The following is a 19,302-nucleotide window of genomic DNA, read 5'->3' as shown; positions in this document are numbered from 1 at the left end:
TCTATGAGATCCCCCTTCATTCTCCTGAACTCCAGGGAATACAGCCCAAGAGCTGCCAGATGTTCCTCATAGGGTAACCCTTTCGTTCCTGGGATCATTCTTGTGACTCTTCGCTGAACCCTCTCCAATGTCAATATATCTTTTCTAAAATAAAGAGCCCAAAACTGCACGCAATACTCCAAGTGTGGTCTCACGAGTGCCTTCCAGTGCCTCAACATCACATCCCGGTTCTTATATTCTATACTTCTGGAAATGAATACCAACATTGCATTCACCTTCTTCACAACCAACTCAACCTGGAGGTTAACCTTTAGGGTATCTTGCACAAGGACTCCCAAGTCCCTTTGCATCTCTGCATTTTGAATTCTGTCCCCATCTAAATAATAGTCTGCCTGTTTATTTCTTCCACCAAAGTGCATGACTATACACTTTCCAACATTGCATTTCATTTGCCACTTCTTTGCCCATTCCCCTAAACTATCTAAGTCTCTCTGCAGGCTCTCTGTTTCCTCAACAGTACCCATTCCTCCACCTATCTTTCTATCATTGGCAAATTTAGCCACAAATCCATTAATACCGTAGTCTAAATCATTGACATACACTTTAAGAAGCAGCGGTCCCTCCCAACACCGGCCCCTGTGGAACTCCACTGGTAACTGACAGCCAGCCAGAATAGGATCCCTTTATTCCCACTCTCTGATTTCTGCCAACCAGCCATGCTTGTAACTTCCCTGTAATTCCATGGGCTCTTATCTTGCTAAGCAGCCTCATGTACGGCACCTTGTCAAAGGCCTTCTGAAAATCCAAGTACACCACGTCCTTTGTCTACCCTGTAATTTCCTCAAAGAATTGCAATAGATTGGTCAGGCAGGATTTTCCTTTCAGGAAACCATGCTGGCTTTGGCCTATCTTGTGCCTCCAGATAATCCGTAATCTCATCGCTAAAAATCGATTCCAACAACTTCCGAACCGCTGATGTCAGGCCAACAGGTCTATAGTTTCTTTTCTGCTGCCCCCCACCCTTCTTAAATAGCGGAGTAACATTTGCAGTTTTCCAGTCATCCAGTACAATACAACCTAACTCAGTAGGTGGTGAGAGTGTGGAATGAGCTGCCAGCAGAGTGGTGGTGAGGGTTCTTTCTCACCATTTGAAAAGTGCATGGACAGTAGGGGGTATTGAGGGCTGTGGTCCAGGTGCGGGTCGATGGGACTAGGCAGAATAACAGTTTGGAACAGACTAGATGGGCAGAAGGGCCTCTTTCTGTGCTGTAGCGCTCTGTGACTCTCTGAAAGGAAGACCGCTTTTGATGGTGATAAATTATTACAACTAAGGGTTTTAATTTTGTTCAATCTTATTCATTGTAGTCAAAGGCTACACACGAAAAGGGGCAGCCCTGGAGGCCTTGAAGGATTTCTCCAAAGCCATGGATGTTTACCAGAAAGCGCTTGAACTAGACCCCAACTCCAAGGTAAGAATGAAGTACTTGCATTTCGGCCCTTCTGACTTTGTTCATGTAGTGAGTGCCCTCTGCAGTTCTGTGGTGCAAAACCATCTTTGATAATTGGGGGAAAAACCTTGTGCAAGTACTGGGCTATACTTCCCAGAATGAGGAAGTGTTAATTACTTACGCTAGTGAACTAGTTCAAGTGAGTTTTGGACAATGCAGGTGCTGCAGTACTTGGGCACGCTAAAAATTGCAGTCTTATCTGGAGTGTACCATTAGTAATATGAGTGGAGATTAGTGTCGAGTAGGGACTCCTGACCTTTTTTATGCCATGAACCAATACCATTAAGTGAGGGGTCTGTGGACCCCATGTTGGGAACCCCTGGTGTAGAGTGTGTATTCGTTCCATTGTTGAAGGTGTACAATGTGTCGTGAGGTCACGGTTGACAACCTAACTGTTTTGTTTCCAACTTCCTTAGGAAGCCTCTGAAGGCTACCAGCGTTGCCTTATGATGCAGTATAACCGGAACGATACTCCAGAGGAGGTAAAGCGCCGTGCAATGGGTGACCCAGAGGTGCAGCAGATCATGAGTGACCCTGCCATGAGACTGATCTTGGAGCAAATGCAGAAAGACCCACAGGCACTAAGCGAGTGAGTTTGTGCAGTAATGTACTCTGTTCATTGCCCTGAATGAATTTAACACGCCTGTCTTAATGCTGAATTGTAATGACTATTGTGAGACCAAGACCAAGGAGCTAACTGGAGAGGGAAACACCAGAGGTCACTGAGCCAGTCCTCAACAGATGGAGAGGGTCAGTAACTTTAAATTCCTGTGTGTCACTGTCCTGGACCCATCGTGTCAATGTAATTGCAAAGAAAGCACAACAGAGCCTCTACTTCCTTGGAAGGCTGCGGAGATTTGACACGACATCAAAAACCTTGACAAACTTCTACAGATGTGTGGTGGAAAGTATGTTGACTTGCTGCACCATGGCCTGGTATGGAAACATCATTGCCTTTGAATGAAAAATTCTACAAAAGGTAGTGGATTTGGTCCAGTTCATCACAGGTAAAGCCCTCCCAACTATTGAACATATCTACATGAAACACTGTTGTAGGAAAGCAGCATCCATCATCAAAGATCCTCGCCACCCAAGCCGTGCTCTTTTCTCAGGACTTTCACCACCAGATTCAAGAACAGTTACTACCCCTCGACCATCAGGCTCTTGAACAAAAGAGGATAACAATGCTCATTCTATTGAGATTTTCCCACAACCAATGGTCTCACTTTAAGAATTCTCTATCTTACTTCATTCTCTTATTATTTATTGCTACTTATTTATAGTTCTATTTCAACAGTTTGTTGTCCTCTGTGCTCTTGATCTTTCAGAAAATGAATCTGAGTTGTATGTAGTGACATGTATGTACTCTAATAATAAATTTTACTTTGAACTTTGACCTTCAATATAGATGTCTGCTGCCACACAGCATTAACGTTCTCTCCTTCTCCCTCCCCCACACAGCCATTTGAAGAATCCTGTTATAGCCCAGAAGATTCAAAAACTTATTGATGTTGGCCTAATTGCAATCCGGTGATGATCATCTGGATTCATCAGAGACACAAGGATAGTCCTTCAGGAACATGCCCCCCCTGGGATTTGGGAGGTTTGTGGTGGGTTGGGGAAGACCAGGATTTAAAAAAACTCAAAACAGCCAAATTAAATTGTACAGCATCTCATCTTGTAACATCTAATTATTTAGTGAGATATATTTAGTGTAATCTTGATACGAAAAAAGGCCTGTGCACTTGTTCTTTTAATTTTTTCATGTGTTGGGTGACTGTGAAATGTGCACCTCTGCTGCTGTTGTCATCTTGCAAAAACTGCAGAGATGTTGGTGTTCAGAGGTCTTGCAGTTTCTTGATTACACAAGAGTTGCAATAAAGTATTGTATCCAACCATATAGCTGGTCTATTTTTATTCATTTCTGTTGCTGTTCACCGTGCAATTCACGAACCACAATCTCTTGTAACCAGACCTTTTTAAAATACTTTTCTAACCCCCTTCATCACTGGTTAAGATAGAGCAGCATTCTGCTGTGCCTGGAACTTTGTAAAAGTTTCCACTAGCCTTCTCTCAATGAAGGCAAATATGGTGATGCGAGCACAACTTTTTGGCCATTTGAGGGAAAAAGTATAGATTAAGGCCGAAAACTTGGCCTAAAGTTCATGGTCTCCTGAGCATCAACTTTTTACACCACTTCAGAAATTTGTTTTGGACACCTCGAGTAGCACCACTAACACTTAACTCCAAACTAAGATATTCTAAATCCATTATTGGATTAAGCAAACTGACAACATTGCGTCTTCCCAAGGTAATGTCCTAGATATTGAACCTTTAATTACCATGTTACTCAGGTGGCCAATACTACACTCCATATGGGCATGCTGAGCTCTGAACACAGTGTCAGGCACTTGAATCGCCAAAGCTACAACAATATGGACTAAGTTGCTGGTAAGTGGGATTAGATGGGTATGAGATGGCTGGCATGGTCATGCTTTAAGGGTCTGTTTGTGTGGTATGGCTGTAACTTTTAACATTTCTATGGTTTTTCTTTCTTCTTGCCTACTTCAAAAGCCTTTGGGGAAATAAAATATCTTGAGTTTTAGTATCATTGGCTCATGTTCCCAGTCCCACCATTTTGGGCATGGCTTGAAGGTAGGAAAATCCATTTAAAACTAAGTTTTGAGCAACACTGAAGTTTTCGAAATGAGATTTGTTCAGAGATACGGGACGGTAACAGGCCTTTCTGGCCCAGTGCTGCCCAATTACACCCACGTGACCCATTAGCTTACTAGTCTGCATGTATTTAAAATGTGGGAGGAAACTAGAACGCCCATGTGGGCACTGAGAACATACAAACTCCTGAACAGCGGCAGAATTGAACTCGGGGCACTGGTTTAAGGGCAGAGAGTTAATACACAGCGTGAGAGGGATCCTGGCATGGACCAGTTGGGCCGAAGAGCACATTTCTGTGCTGACTGACTCCAGTCTAGCATTCCATGGTCAGGTGACAACTGTGGTCTGGCATGTTTTGTACTAATTAATGCTAACCAAGACCCAAGCGCAAATCTGTATTAACTTGAGCTAAACAAGCAAGAGTGACTTTTGGCATTCGGTGTTTCTGTTGAGGAAACCCTTGTGTAATTTGAAAACTGCACTTGGCAGTTTCCTGCCCGAAGGAACGTGATCCGGGAGAAGTGCACACAATGTGCTGGAGGAGCTCAGCAGGCCGGGCAGCATCTATGGGTGGGAATAAACAGCTGACGTTTCGGGCCAAGACCCTTCATTAGGACCCAGCCTGAAACATCAACTGCTCATTACCATCCATAGATGCTGCCGGACCTGATCTCCTGCAGCACTTTGTGTCTTTCCAGCATCTGTAGTACCTCTTTGTGCCCACAATCGGGGAGAAGCTGGTGCTCCAGTCGCAAGCATACAGGATCGGAGAGTTTCAGCATACCTTAGTTTCCATGCAACATCACTATTGATCATAAACTTGAACTATAGCAATTGCTTAAATGCAGTTGGGACGGAGAAACAAGTGGTAGAATCTGGAGCAACAAACAATCTGCTGGAAGAAGTCAGCAGGCTGAGCAGCGTCTGTGGGGTGGGCGTCGGGAAATTTTGTTTATTGTAACGTGTACCGAGGTACACAGCAAACTTGTCTTGCAAACCATTCGTTCAGATCAACTCATTACAACAGTACACTGAGGTAGTACAAGGTAAAACCAAAACAATAGTGTTACAGAGAGAACATGGGGCAGATAGACGAGGTGAAATCAAATCAAATCAAAAAACTTTATTGTCATTCTAACCGTACATCAGCTCTGCAGGGCAGAATGAGACAGCGTTTCTCAGGGGCAGTGCAATCATAACATAACAAACGCAACACTAAATAATAAACATAACAATAAATAGTAAAACACAACAGCCACGTGTCAGTTAAAATCAAGTTATAAGTGTCCAGTGCAAGTTAAAAGTGTCCAAAGCAGAGTCAGGTAGAGCAGCTATTTAGCAGTCTGACTGCCTGTGGGAGGAAGCTGTTTAGTAGCCTTGTGGTTTTAGTTTTGATGCTCCTGTAACGTTTGCCTGATGGCAGAAGAACAAACAGTTTATGGAGAGGGTGTGAGGGGTCTTTAATGATGTACCGTGTCTTCTGGAGGCGTCGACTCTGAAAGAGGTCTTGGGCGGAAGGTAGGGAGACCATCAAGAACTTGATATATCAGAAAACTGTTCAATAGTTTTATAACAGAGTAGTTGCTGTCCTTGAGCTTGGAAGTACACGCTTTCAGGCTTTTGTACCTTCTGCACCAATGGGAGGGGGAGAAAATGGACATTGAAACCATGAACGCTACCCCACTTCTTTAATATATATCATTTCTGTTTTTTGCACAATATGGCCATTAGGCTCTATAATGAGTCAACCTATAGTAGGGGAAGTGTTAGACTGTTGGAGGTAATTTATGTTTTATTTTTTCTACATCTTTTCGAATATTTATATCTGTGCACTTCTAATTCTTCTGTGATTTCCTTTGGGATCTATAAAGTATCCATCTATCTATCTTGGGTGTCATGTTTAGGGGTTTGGAAATGAGTTTGCTTAGAATGGTTGATGATTTTGGGTCGAAACCCAGCTTGTTTCACCTAAATGCAGTTGATGTCCACTTGTGTTAACAATCTTAAGAAGCGTTGTATCAACTTGCCAAAGCTCTGGCCAAACTCTCAACCTATACTGAATGCTAGAACTCACACGTACATGTATCACAGTAGTTGCTGCAACTCAATAACTATTTTGGTTACACTCATTATTAAGTCATTAAAAACTGGGCAAGAAAGTTCCACTGTGTTTCCATTAACCTGGGGCCGTTGACAGGACTCTATTTTTAATGTCTCCCGTGAAGAATAATGTTGTTACCCCCCCTCCCACAATGTAGCACTTAAATATAGCCCCCAAGGAGATGCCCTGCCATGTTCTGATGTAAATATGAGAGTAGAACTCAGTCAACACAAGACCTTAAGGAGCAGAAATAGGCCATTTGGCCCATCGAGTCTGCTCCACCATTTCATCATGGCTGATCCATTTTCCCTCCCGGCCCCAGTCCCCTGCCTTCTCCCAGTATCTTTCCGTTCCCTGACCAGTCAAAAATCTATCAACCTCTGCCTCAAATATGACTTGGCCTCCACAGCCAGTTGTGGCAAAGAGTTCCACAGATTCACCACTCTCTGGCTAAAGAAATTCCTCCTCATCTCCGTTCTAAAAGGGCACCCCTCTATGCTGAGGCTGTGTCCTCTGGTCCTAGAACCGCCCCCCCCACCACGATAGGGAACATTCTCACCACATCCACTCTATTGAGGCCTTTTAACTTTCAATAGGTTTCAGTGAGGTCACCCCTCATTCTTCCGAATTCCAGTGAGTACAGGCCCAAAGCTCTTCCTATGCCAAGCCCTTCAATCCCGGAATAGAAACATAGAAAATAGGTGCAGGAGTAGGCCATTCGGCCCTTCGAGCCTGCACCGCCATTTATTATGATCATGGCTGATCATCCAACTCAGAACCCCGCCCCAGCCTTCCCTCCATACCCCCTGACCCCTGTAGCCACAAGGGCCATATCTAACTCCCTCTTAAACATAGCCAATGAACTGGCCTCAACAGTTTGCTGTGGCAGAGAATTCCACAGATTCACCACTCTCTGTGTGAAGAAGTTTTTCCTAATCTCAGTCCTAAAAGGCTTCCCCTCTATCCTCAAACTGTGACCCCTCGTTCTGGACCTCCCCAACATCAGGAACAATCTTCCCGCATCTAGCCTGTCCAATCCCTTTAGGATCTTATACGTTTCAATCAGATCCCCCCTCAATCTTCTAAATTCCAACGAGTACAAGCCCAGTTCATCCAGTCTTTCTTCATATGAAAGACCTGCCATCCCAGGAATAAATCTGGTGAACCTTCTTTGTACTCCCTCTATGGCAAAGATGTCTTTCCTCAGATTAGGGGACCAAAACTGCACACAATACTCCAGGTGTGGTCTCACCAAGGCCTTGTACAACTGCAGTAGTACCTCCCTGCTCCTGTACTCGAATCGTCTCGCTATAAATGCCAGCATACCGTTCGCCTTTTTCACCGCCTGCTGTACCTGCATGCCCACTTTCAATGACTGGTGTATAATGACACCCAGGTCTCATTGCACCTCCCCTTTTCCTAATCGGCCACCATTCAGATAATAATCTGTTTTCCTATTTTTGCCACCAAAGTGGATAACTTCACATTTATCCACATTAAATTGCATCTGCCATGAGTTTGCCCACTCACCCAACCTATCCAAGTCACCCTGCATCCTCTTAGCATCCTCCTCACTGCTAACACTGCCACCCAGCTTCGTGTCATCCGCAAACTTGGAGATGCTGCATTTAATTCCCTCATCCAAGTCATTAATATATATTGTAAACAACTGGGGTCCCAGCACTGAGCCTTGCGGTACCCCACTAGTTACCGCCTGCCATTCTGAAAAGGTCCCGTTTATTCCCACTCTTTGCTTCCTGTCTGCTAACCAATTCTCCACCCACACCAATACCTTACCCCCAATACCGTGTGCTTTAAGTTTGCACACTAATCTCCTGTGTGGGACCTTGTCAAAAGCCTTTTGAAAATCCAAATATACCACATCCACTGGTTCTCCCCTATCCACTCTACTAGTTACATCCTCAAAAAAATTCTATGAGATTCGTCAGACATGATTTTCCTTTCACAAATCCATGCTGACTTTGTCCGATCATTTCACTGCTTTCCAAATGTGCTGTTATCACATCCTTGATAACTGACTCCAGCAGTTTCCCCACCACCGACGTTAGGCTAACCGGCCTATAATTCCCCGGTTTCTCTCTCCCTCCTTTTTTAAAAAGTGGGGTTACATTAGCCACCCTCCAATCCTCAGGAACTAGTCCAGAATCTAACAAGTTTTGAAAAATTATCACTAATGCATCCACTATTTCTTGGGCTACTTCCTTAAGCACTCTAGGATGCAGACCATCTGGCCCTGGGGATTTATCTGCCTTCAATCCCTTCAATTTACCTAACACCACTTCCCTACTAACATGTATTTCGCTCAGTTCCTCCATCTCACTGGACCCTCTGTCCCTTACTATTTCTGGAAGATTATTTATGTCCTCCTTAGTGAAGACAGAACCAAAGTAATTATTCAATTGGTCTGCCATGTCCTTGCTCCCCATAATCAATTCACCTGTTTCTGTCTGCAGGGGACCTACATTTGTCTTTACCAGTCTTTTCCTTTTTACATATCTATAAATGCTTTTACAGTCCGTTTTTATGTTCTCTGCCAGTTTTCTCTCATAATCTTTTTTCCCCTTCCTAATTAAGCCCTTTGTCCTCCTCTGCTGAACTCTGAATTTCTCCCAGTCCTCAGGTGAGCCACTTTCTCTGGCTAATTTGTATGCTACTTCTTTGGAATTGATACTATCCCTAATTTCTCTTGTCAGCCACGGGTGCACTACCTTCCTTGATTTATTCTTTTGCCAAACTGGGATGAACAATTGTTGTAATTCATCCATGCAACCTATAAATGCTTGCCATTGCATATCCACCGTCAATCCTTTAAGTGTCATTTGCCAGTCTATCTTAGCTAATTCACGTCTCATACCTTCAAAGTTACCCCTCTTTAAGTTCAGAACCTTTGTTTCTGAATTAACTATGTCACTCTCCATATTAATGAAGAATTCCACCATATTATGGTCACTCTTACCCAAGGGGCCTCTCACGACAAGATCGCTAATTAACCCTTCCTCATTGCTCAAAACCCAGTCCAGAATAGCCTGCTTTCTAGTTGGTTCCTCGACATGTTGGTTCAAAAAACTATCCCGCATACATTCCAAGAAATCCTCTTCCTCAGCACCTTTACCAATTTGGTTCACCCAGTCTACATGTAGATTGAAGTCACCCATTATAACTGCTGTTCCTTTATTGCACACATTTCTAATTTCCTGTTTAATACCATCTCTGACCTCACTACTACTGTTAGGTGGCCTGTACACAACTCCCACCAGCGTCTTCTGCCCCTTAGTGTTACGCAGCTCTACCCATATCGATTCCACATCTTCCCGGCTTATGTCCTTCCTTTCTATTGTGTTAATCTCTTTTTTAACCAGCAACGCCACCCCACCTCCCCTTCCTTCATGTCTATCCCTCCTGAATATTGAATATCCCTGAACGTTGATCTCCCATCCCTGGTCACCCTGGAGCCATGTCTCTGTGATCCCAACTATATCATAATCATTAATAACAATCTGCACTTTCAATTCATCCACCTTATTACGAATGCTCCTTGCATTGACACATAAAGCCTTCAGACGCTCTTTTACAACTCTCTTAGCCCTTGTACAATTATGTTGAAAAGTGGCCCTTTTTAATGCTTGCCCTGGATTTGTCGGCCTGCCACTTTTACTTTTCTCCTTTGTACTTTTTGCTTCTACGCTCACTTTACACCCCTCTGTCTCTCTGCACTGGTTCCCATCCCTCTGTTGTGAACTAACCTCCTCACACCTAGCCTCTTTAATTTGATTCCCACCCCCCAACCATTCTAGTTTAAAGTCACCTCAGTCGCCCCCGCTAATCTCCCTGCCAGGATATTGGTCCCCCTAGGATTCAAGTGTAACCCGTCCTTTTTGTACAGGTCATGCCTGCACCAAAAGAGGTCCCAATGATCCAAAAACTTGAATCCCTGCCCCCTGCTCCAATCCCTCAGCCACGCATTTATCCTCCACCTCATCGCATTCCTACTCTCACTGTCGCGTGGCACAGGCGGTAATCCCGAGATTACTACCTTTGCGGTCCTTTTTCTCAACTCCCTTCCTAGCTCCCTATATTCTCCTCATTCTTGTGAACCTCCTTTGAACCCTCTCCAATGTCAGCACATCCTTTCTAAGTAAGATAAGGGTCCCAAAACTCACCACAATACTCCAAGTGAGGCCTCCCCATTGCTTTATATCGCCTCAACATTACATCTTTGTTTTTATGTTCTAGAAATTATCTCTGGCCCTCCCACTTTAACCAATCAGCGTCCTCATAACGACAATGAATTGCAGGAAAAGAAGTAGGTTGGTGGGGGAGACATTTTATCAATGTGCCAGGAGCAGAGAAATGCCTGAACCAAATATCACTACTGGGGAAAACTTTGGAACTGGAGCAGAACTTCAAAACCACGGCATGCAGGTTGCAAACGTTACAGAAATAGCTCACTGGGGAGGCGGTGAATTGGCAATGGGTCCCAATTTGCTTTGTGAATGTTTAGACCATGAAATGGGCGAAGACAAAACAAGGTCTAGGAAACTAGTTATGGAAATGATTTACTCATATAAGGTTGTTATGCAGAATGGATGGATTACAGAAGGAAGTACTGCTGCTCGGGGACACAGAAATAAAAATGCCAACATCTTTATCAGGGTCTCAGCCCGAGACGTTGACTGTTTATTCCCCTCCATAGATGCTGCCTGACCTGCTGTGCTCCTCTACCATTTTGTGTGTGCTGCTCTGGAATTTCGGCATCTGCAGAATCTCTGGTGTCCAGAGCCATAAGTCAGCCTAAACAGCAATAAATATAACATGCATGTGAATATTAAGGCGTAGGACATCTACTTGCACCAATGTGGCTCCAAGATCAGCTCAGACCATTCAAAGGGCTACCTGGTTGCATCCTTTTCAGAAAATTCAGGGGGGAAAAATAGGATTTTCCAAAGCTGCAGACCAACAGATTGCATTTCGATAGCACAAATTCCAAAATGCCTGGACACAGTTTTAGACCATTTCCGTTGGCAAAGAGGGCTTAAAGAAAGGAAATCCAGAGACTGGCATCTCACAAGCTGACTGGCAACGCGGATTCAGAATTGGGTTTAGTATCACTGGCATATGTCATGAAGTTTGTTGCTTTTGCGGCTGCAATACAGTGCAATGCATTAAAAACAAGAAGTATATGTATATATTTTTAAAGATTAAATTTAAGAAGTAGTGCAAAAAGGCCTTGGTGAGACCACACCTAGAGTATTGTGTGCAGTTTTGGTCCCCTAATCTGAGGAAAGACATTCTTGCCATAGAGGGGGTACAAAGAAGGTTCACCAGATTGATTCCTGGGATGGCAGGACTTTCATATGATGAAAGACTGGATTGGCTAGGCTTATACTCTCTGGAATTTAGAAGATTGAGGGGGGATCTTATTGAAACGTATAAAATTCTGAAGGGATTGGACAGGCTTGATGTAGGAAGATTGTTCCTGATGTTGGGGAAGTCCAGAATGAGGGGTCACAGTTTGAGAATAAAGGGGAAGCCTTTTAGGACCGAGATGAGGAAAAACTTCTTCACACAGAGAGTGGTGAATCTGTGGAATTCTCTGCCACAGGAAACAGTTGAGGCCGGTTCATTGGCTATATTTAAGAGGGAGTTAGATATGGCCCTTGTGGCTAGAGGGATCAGGGGATATGGAGAGGCAGGTACAGGGTTCTGAGTTGGATGATCAGCCATGATCGTACTGAATGGCGGTGCAGGCTCGAAGGGCCGAATGGCCTACTCCTGCACCTATTTTCTATGTTTCTATGAGAGCAAAAAAAATAGTCAGGTTCATCGTCCATTCGGAAATCTGATGGTGGAGGAGAAGAAGCTGTTCCTAAGATGTTGAGTTTGTGTCTTCGGGTTCCTGTACATGGTAGCAATGAGAAGAGGGCATGCCCACAGAGATGGGGGTCTTTAATGCTGAATGTCACCTTTTTGAGTCATCATGTTTTGAAGATGTCCTCGATGCTGTGGAGGCTGGTGCCCATGGTGGTGAAGTCAACTTTTCCCTTCAATCAATCGCTTGGTCTTACTGACGTTGAGGGCAAGATTGTTGCTGTAACACCACTCAACCAGCAGGAGGCGTACAAGGAGTGATCCCTCTGTCTTTGCTGCACGCCTCCTCATCGCCATCCGAGATTCTGCCAAACGACGGTCGTGTCATCGGCAAATTTGTAGATGGCACCTAGTGACACAGTGGTGGGTGTGGAGAGACACTAGAGCAGTGGACTGAACACGCACTGAGGTGTGCCCGTGTTGACTCTCTGCGAAGGTGAGATATTACTGCTGATCTGCACTGACTGAGATCTCCCGATGAAGAAGTCAAGGATCGTGTGTTTGAAGCCTGTTGATTAGACACTAGCTTTGTGAGCAGAAAAATAAGCAATGCCAGCTTTTGAAGAGGCCTCGGCCGGAAAACTTACAGGCGTGTTGACAGGACTTGAGAACCTGCGTTGTAAGGAAAGGTTGAATAGGTTAAGACGTGGTGTCGCAGAATAGATTTGATAGAGGGACTGTATACAGAATTATGAAGTAGAAGCACCATCATGGGTTAAGAGTGACAGGTGAAATGTTTAAGGGGACCCTCTTCACTCAGAGAGCTGAGAGTATGGAATGAGCCGCCAGCAGAAGTTCAATTTCAACATTTAAGAGAAGTTTGGATAAGTACATGGATGTGGAGGGAGGGGTGTGGTCCTGGTGCTGGTCCTTGGGAATAGGCAGAATAATAGCTTAGTATGGAATAAATGGGCCGAAGGGTCTCTTTCTGTCTCTTGGTGCTCTGTGACTAGGAATCCTAAAACTAAAATGAGGGTATTAACAGTGAGAACAGAATATGTTACGGATGTTGAATGAGCAAGCAATAGTGGGAGGCGAGCAAAAAAAAAGGTATGAGCTTAAGGGAAATAAAACCTTAGTTGACAGGTTCTGCAGAAGATCTACAGAGACTGACCGTTCTAAAGAGGCAGAGCTAGCAGTCTAGTTGACAGAGCAGATAACTAGGTTAAACTGCAAAAGCCATCAACAACTTCACTGTTCTGCAGGGAGGTTTGTATAAACGTTTGTAGCCCCACCCTGGCCAGCCTCAGAGTCGCTCAGTTCGCTGTTGTCTAGGAAAACAGCCTCGGCCCCGCCAAACCGGGTAATTAGTTCGTGTGGATGCTGTGTGATGTACCACACCCCGCCAAATAACAGACAATACACCAGATACGATTAAATGATTTACAGTTTATAGATGTTACTGGAACTATATAATTAATAGAAAATAAAATATAAAAGGAAAGTAAAAGGCGCCACACTTATCAAAGTTCAATCTCTTTGTGCACAAACAGTTGGAGCTCGGGACCCTCCTTCTTCACTCTGTGATCCCCTCGGACCACCTCGACCTGCTGCCTGGGACCAACAACGGTGGTCGACCAGACGCTCCACACGAGTCCGTCTCGGTCTCCTCTCCTCACCGAACACCCTGGACCTTGGACTCCTGCTCGGGGTCCGACCCCGTTAGCGGACTCACAGCACCTGGTCCATCCTCTGTCTCTCTTTCCCGCCTTCTGCACAAAAACCCGTGCATCACACAAACTTACAAATACACAGAAAGAATAACATCTATCCCAATTGGTTTGTTCATCCTCTTATCAGTAACATGATCCAAACAAACCACTAGCGGGAGGACTTTCTCAGCAGTTAACATAACAGAGAAGCCATTTTAATTAGACTACGCAGTAACATAAATGAAGAAACCCCTTACACATTGATTTAAAAATGATTCATCATCTGGGTCCCCTAGTCTGCCCAACACAATTGTGACATGTCATGCAACTCAATAAAAGCCACTCCCTGTCCCAATAGCTACACGTTCTCCTGAAGGAGGGAAGTTCAAAGTGTGTGTACCATATACAACCTTGAGCTTCGTCTCCTTACAGGCAGCCCCCAAAACGAAGGAACCCTAAAGAACCCATTAACAAAGAAGGCCGTCAAACACCCCAACGTGCAGAGAGAAAAAAAACACAAATCTTGCAAACAGTAAAAGCAAGCAAGTCAGAACAAAGCAAGTGTTCAGAACAAAAGCGAGTCCATAGACACGAATCCCGGAGCAGGCCACAGCCCCAGCCTCAGTTCAGTGCGGAGCCGAGCATACATCGCAGAGCAGCGGGCAGATCTGGCCCGACCCTCACCTCTTGTCCCGATACCTTGTCTTTTCAATCCATCTGGACCGGTGTTTAAATCGTCCAAACATCAGTAGAACCAGAAAATGTAGCGTGCAGTGACAGGTGGATTAAACCAACCTTGCAAACAATGGTGCTTGTCCATCGCGTCCGATGATGACAGGGAGGCCTGTGCAGGAGAGTTTTCGAGGTGGAAAAGTCGTCCCGCTCTCTCGACCTCAGAAGCCCAGTGGTACAAACAACCGTCACGAACTGAGGTCTTCAGATATACTTCCGATATACTTTAATGATTTAGATGAAGGGATTAAAAGTAACGTTAGCAAATTTGCAGATGACACAAAGCTGGGTGGCAGTGTGAAATGTGAGGAGGATGTTATGAGAATGCAGGGTGACTTGGACAGGCTGGGTGAGTGGGCGGATGCATGGCAGATGCAGTTTAATGTGGATAAATGTAAGGTTATCCACTTTGGTCGTAAGAACAGAAAGGCAGGTTATTATCTAAATGGAGTCAAGTTAGGAAAAGGGGAAGTACAACGAGATCTAGGTGTTCTTGTATATCACTCACTGAAAGCAAGCATGCAGGTAAAGCAGGCAGTGAAGAAAGCTAATGGCATGCTGGCCTTCATAACAAGGGGAATTGAGTATAGGAGCAAAGAGGTCCTTCTGCAGCTGTACAGGGCCCTGGTGAGACCATACCTGGAGTACTGTGTGCAGTTTTGGTCTCCAAGTTTGAGGAAGGACATTCTTGCTATTGAGGGAGTGCAGCGTAGGTTCACAAGGTTAATTCCCGGGATGGCGGGACTGTCATATGTTGAAAGATTGGAGCGACTGGGCTTGTATACACCGGAATTTAGAAGGATGAGAGGGGATCTGATTGAAACATATAAGATTATTAAGGGATTGGACACGCTAGAGGCAGGAAGCATGTTCCCGCTGATGGGTGAGTCCAGAACCAGAGGCCACAGTTTAAGAATGAGGGGTAGGCCATTTAGAACGGAGTTGAGGAAAAAATTTTTCACCCAGAGAGTGGTGGATATCTGGAATGCTCTGCCCCAGAAGGCTGTGGAGGCCAAGTCTCTGGATGTTTTCAAGAAAGAGATGGATAGAGCTCTTAAAGATAGCGGAATCAAAGGTTATGGGGACAAGGCAGGAACTGGATACTGATTGTGGATAATCAGCCATGATCACAGTGAATGGCGGTGCTGGCTTGAAGGGCCGAATGGCCTACTCCTGCACCTATTGTCTATTGTCTTCCCTGGTTCCAATGGATGACCGTGACGTCTTCTGTGCCTCGTCGCGCCCGTCACTCTCCGTGGCGCGTTGCAGACCCGCCTTCCCGGCTGTTGGACCTCACTGTAGATCTTGCCCGCCCAGTCCGCCAGAGCTGGCTTTTCATGGGAGGACAGGCATGTCCCTGTCTCACCGGGGTATGAGGCTGCCAGCTACCCCTCAGATGGTTTAGCCAACAATGATGATGATGATGAGCCCACAGCTTCGAAGCCAGTCATCACTGTAGCCAGTCCGGGAGCTCTCTAGTTGCCGGCCACAGCCTCAGTTCAGAGCAGAGATGAGCAAACTTTGCTGAGCAGTGAGCTGAACTTAGGGAAGTTACTAACATGGTTAGAGCATTGGCTGACTGGTAGGAGGCGGCGACTGGGAATAAAAGGATCTTTTTCCGGTTGGCTGCCAGTGATTAGTGGTGTGACTGCTTCTTTTTATACAGTATATAAACAATTTAGATGATACAGATGACTTTGTTGCCAAGTTTGTAAATGATATGAAGATTGGTGGAGGGGCAAGTAGTGTTGAGGAAACAGGTCGGCTGCAGAAGGACTTATACAGATTAGGAGAATGGGCAAGGGAGTGGCAAATGAAATACAATGTTGGAAAGTGCATGGCCATGCACTGCAGTCGTAAAAATAAAGGTACAGACTATTTCCTAAATGGGGAGAAAATCCAAAAATCTGAGGTGCAAGGGGACTCGGAAGTCCTTGTGCAGAACACCTTAAAGGTTAACTTGCAGGTGAGAAAGGCAAATGCCATGTTAGCATTCACTTCAAGAGGTCTAGAATACAAAAGCAGGGGTGTGATGCTGAGGTTTTGTAAGTCACTGGTGAGGCCTCACCTGGAGTATTGTGAACAGTTTTGGGCTCCTCATCTAAGAAAAGATGTGCTGGCATTGGAGAGGGTTCAGAGGAGGTTCACAAGGATGATTCTGGAAATGGAAGGGTTATAATATGGGGAACGTTTGATAGCTCTGGGTCTGTACTCTCTGGAACTTAGAAGGATGAGGGAGGATCTCATTGAAACCTTTCGAATGTTGAAAGGCCTAGACAGAGTAGATGTGGAAAGGATGTTTCCCATGGTGGGGGAGTCTAGGACAAAAAGGCACAGCCTCCTCCAGCTGAAGAAATTTCTCCGCACCTCTGTTAAATGGACCAGAAGGGCATCTAATTAAAACAGAAATGCGGAGAAATTTCTTTAGCCAGAGGGTGGTGAATTTGTGGAATTTGTTACCACAGGCAGCTGCGGAGGCCAGGTGTATTTAAGGCAGAGTTTGATAGGTTCTTGATTGGCATCAAAGGTTATGGGGAGGAGGCCGGTGAATGGGGTTGAGGAAGACAAAAAAAAGATCAGCCATGATTGAATGGCGGAGCAGACACGAGGGGCCAAATAGCCTAATTCTGCTCCTATGTCTTATATGCAAGTAGAGAAACCTAATGGGATCTATTCTTCAAAAGCTAAAATAACGCTGAATATTCAAACTCTTTCCTTACACATTTGGACAAGTTGGGGTTTCCAGGGACCACTGACCCAATAACTTCTCTTGCATTCAGCCAGATGTGGCTTTTTATCCCCACAGCTGTAGCCCTCATCTTGACCCAGAATCGTTCCCATAACAAATGGCATTTTTATTTGGAGTGGCTGTTAGCTTAAATCGTACACCTCCCATCAGGAAATGTGGTTTTAGTCTGCTGTCTTGTCCTACTGCCTGGAAAGCCTTCAGTCTTAATATTACTTGCAACTTTTAAGCATGGCGGGAACACGTAATCGTTCCCGTCACGTGGGATTCAGATTCAGATTTATTTGTCACGTGAACATCGAAAGGTAGAGTGGAATGCGTCATTTTGCATGAACAACCAACACACCCAAGGCTCTGCTGGGAGTGGGGGGGGGTGGCGGGGGCAGCCCGCAAATGTCGCCACACATTCCGGCGCCAACGTATCGTACCCAGAATGCTCGGCAGGACACCACAGAAGACGGTGCACCACGAATCAGAACGGGGGCAGCAAAGCAAGCCCTGCCCCTCCCTCCCACCGGCCGCCCCACACAGGATAGCTGTCTCCGGCCCCCGGCAGACTTGCAGATTCGCCGGCATGCAGCCTGCGGCGTCTCCGGCAGGGATTTAAAGATCCTGGGGCTCCGGCATAGGATACACGATGATCATTTGTTTGCCATTTTTAAAAATCTATCTCGCCATATATTTATTTACTTATCTATTTATTCGTTCATTCATTCATTTATTGAGATACAGTGCAGAATAGACCCTTCTGGTTCTTAGAACATAGAAATCTACGGCACATTACAGGCCCTTCGGCCCACAATGTTGTACTCTAGAAATTTCCTAGAATTTCCCTACCGCATAGCCCTCTATTTTTCTAAACTCCACGTACCTACCTAAGAGTCCCTTAAAAGACCCTATTGTATCCACCCCCACCACCGTTGCCGGCAGCCCATTCCACACACCCACCATTCTCTGTGTGAAAAACTTACCTCTGACATCCCCTCTGTACCTACTTCCAAGCAGCTTAAAACTATGCCCCCTGGTGTTAGCCATTTCAGTCTTGGGACTATCCACACGATCAATACCTCTCATCATCTCACACACCTCTATCGGGTCACCTCTCATCCTCCGTCGCTCCAAGGAGAAAAGGCCAAGTCCTTCGAGCTGCGTTGCCCACCAATCCCCCGATTTAATCCTAGCTTAATCATGGGCCAATTTACAATGACCAATGGTGTGAACAAGCGTCACAGCCTGGTTGCAGTGGATGGCCGTGACATCTTCTGTGCCTTGCAACACGCACAACCCCGGTGGAGGAACTCAGCAGGTCAGGCAGCTGGTGGAAATGAGCAGTCAACATCTCGGGCCGCACACAGCAACGTTGCTGGTGAACGCAGCAGGCCGGGCAGCATCTATAGGAAGAGGTACAGTCGACGTTTCGGGCTGAGACCCTTCGTCAGGACTAACTGAAAGAAGAGCTAGTAAGAAGAGATTTGAAAGTATTCCAGCATCTGCAGATTTCCTCGTGTTAACATTTCGGGCCGAGACCCTTCGTCCCTGACTGCTCGTTTCCACGGCTGCTGCCCGACCTGCTGAGTTCCTCCAGTGTGTTGTGCGTGTTGCTTTGACCCCCCAGCATCTGCAGAGGATTTTGTGTTACTGTGCCTTGCCGCGCCCTTCGCTCTCCACGAAGCGTTGGATCTCACCGGACAGAAGATGTAATGGTCATCCACTGCAACCATGATCCCAGTTTGGACGGTGGGAGGAAACCGGAGCACCCGGAGGAAACCCGCGCGGTCACGGGGGAGAACGTACAAACTCCTTACGGGCGACGGCGGGACTCGAACCCGGGGTCGCCGGTGCTGTAAAGCGTCGTGCTAACCACCGCACTGCTTGCACCGCGTTGTATGACATGGGCGATCACGGTCTTTCCGACGGCCACGATTGTTCTTGGCCAATGTTTCTGCAGAAGTGGGTTGCCGTTGTCGTCTTCTGTCTTTACAAGATGGGCGGCCTCCC

General features: G+C 45.7%; 1 protein-coding gene across 4 annotated transcripts in view; it reads left to right on the top strand.

Annotated features, from left to right (window-relative positions):
- The window catches only part of stip1 (stress-induced phosphoprotein 1), a 57,313-nt gene extending 53,911 nt beyond the window's left edge, over positions 1-3,402 (top strand). For all 4 annotated transcript variants that reach the window (XM_063036406.1, XM_063036405.1, XM_063036404.1 and 1 more), the window contains 3 exons: positions 1,366-1,469; positions 1,925-2,097; positions 2,970-3,402. In XM_063036406.1, the coding sequence (XP_062892476.1) occupies positions 1,366-1,469; positions 1,925-2,097; positions 2,970-3,042 (350 nt within the window). In that variant the 3' untranslated portion in view covers positions 3,043-3,402. The remainder of the gene's footprint in view (positions 1-1,365; positions 1,470-1,924; positions 2,098-2,969) is intronic.
- The last annotated feature ends 15,900 nt before the right edge of the window (positions 3,403-19,302 follow it).

This window comes from Mobula hypostoma, chromosome 30 (assembly GCF_963921235.1).
Source record: "Mobula hypostoma chromosome 30, sMobHyp1.1, whole genome shotgun sequence".
In the NCBI taxonomy this organism is placed as follows: Eukaryota; Metazoa; Chordata; class Chondrichthyes; order Myliobatiformes; family Myliobatidae; genus Mobula; species Mobula hypostoma.
Note: the sequence above shows the minus strand (reverse complement) of the source record. Positions and strands in the feature narration are given on the sequence as shown.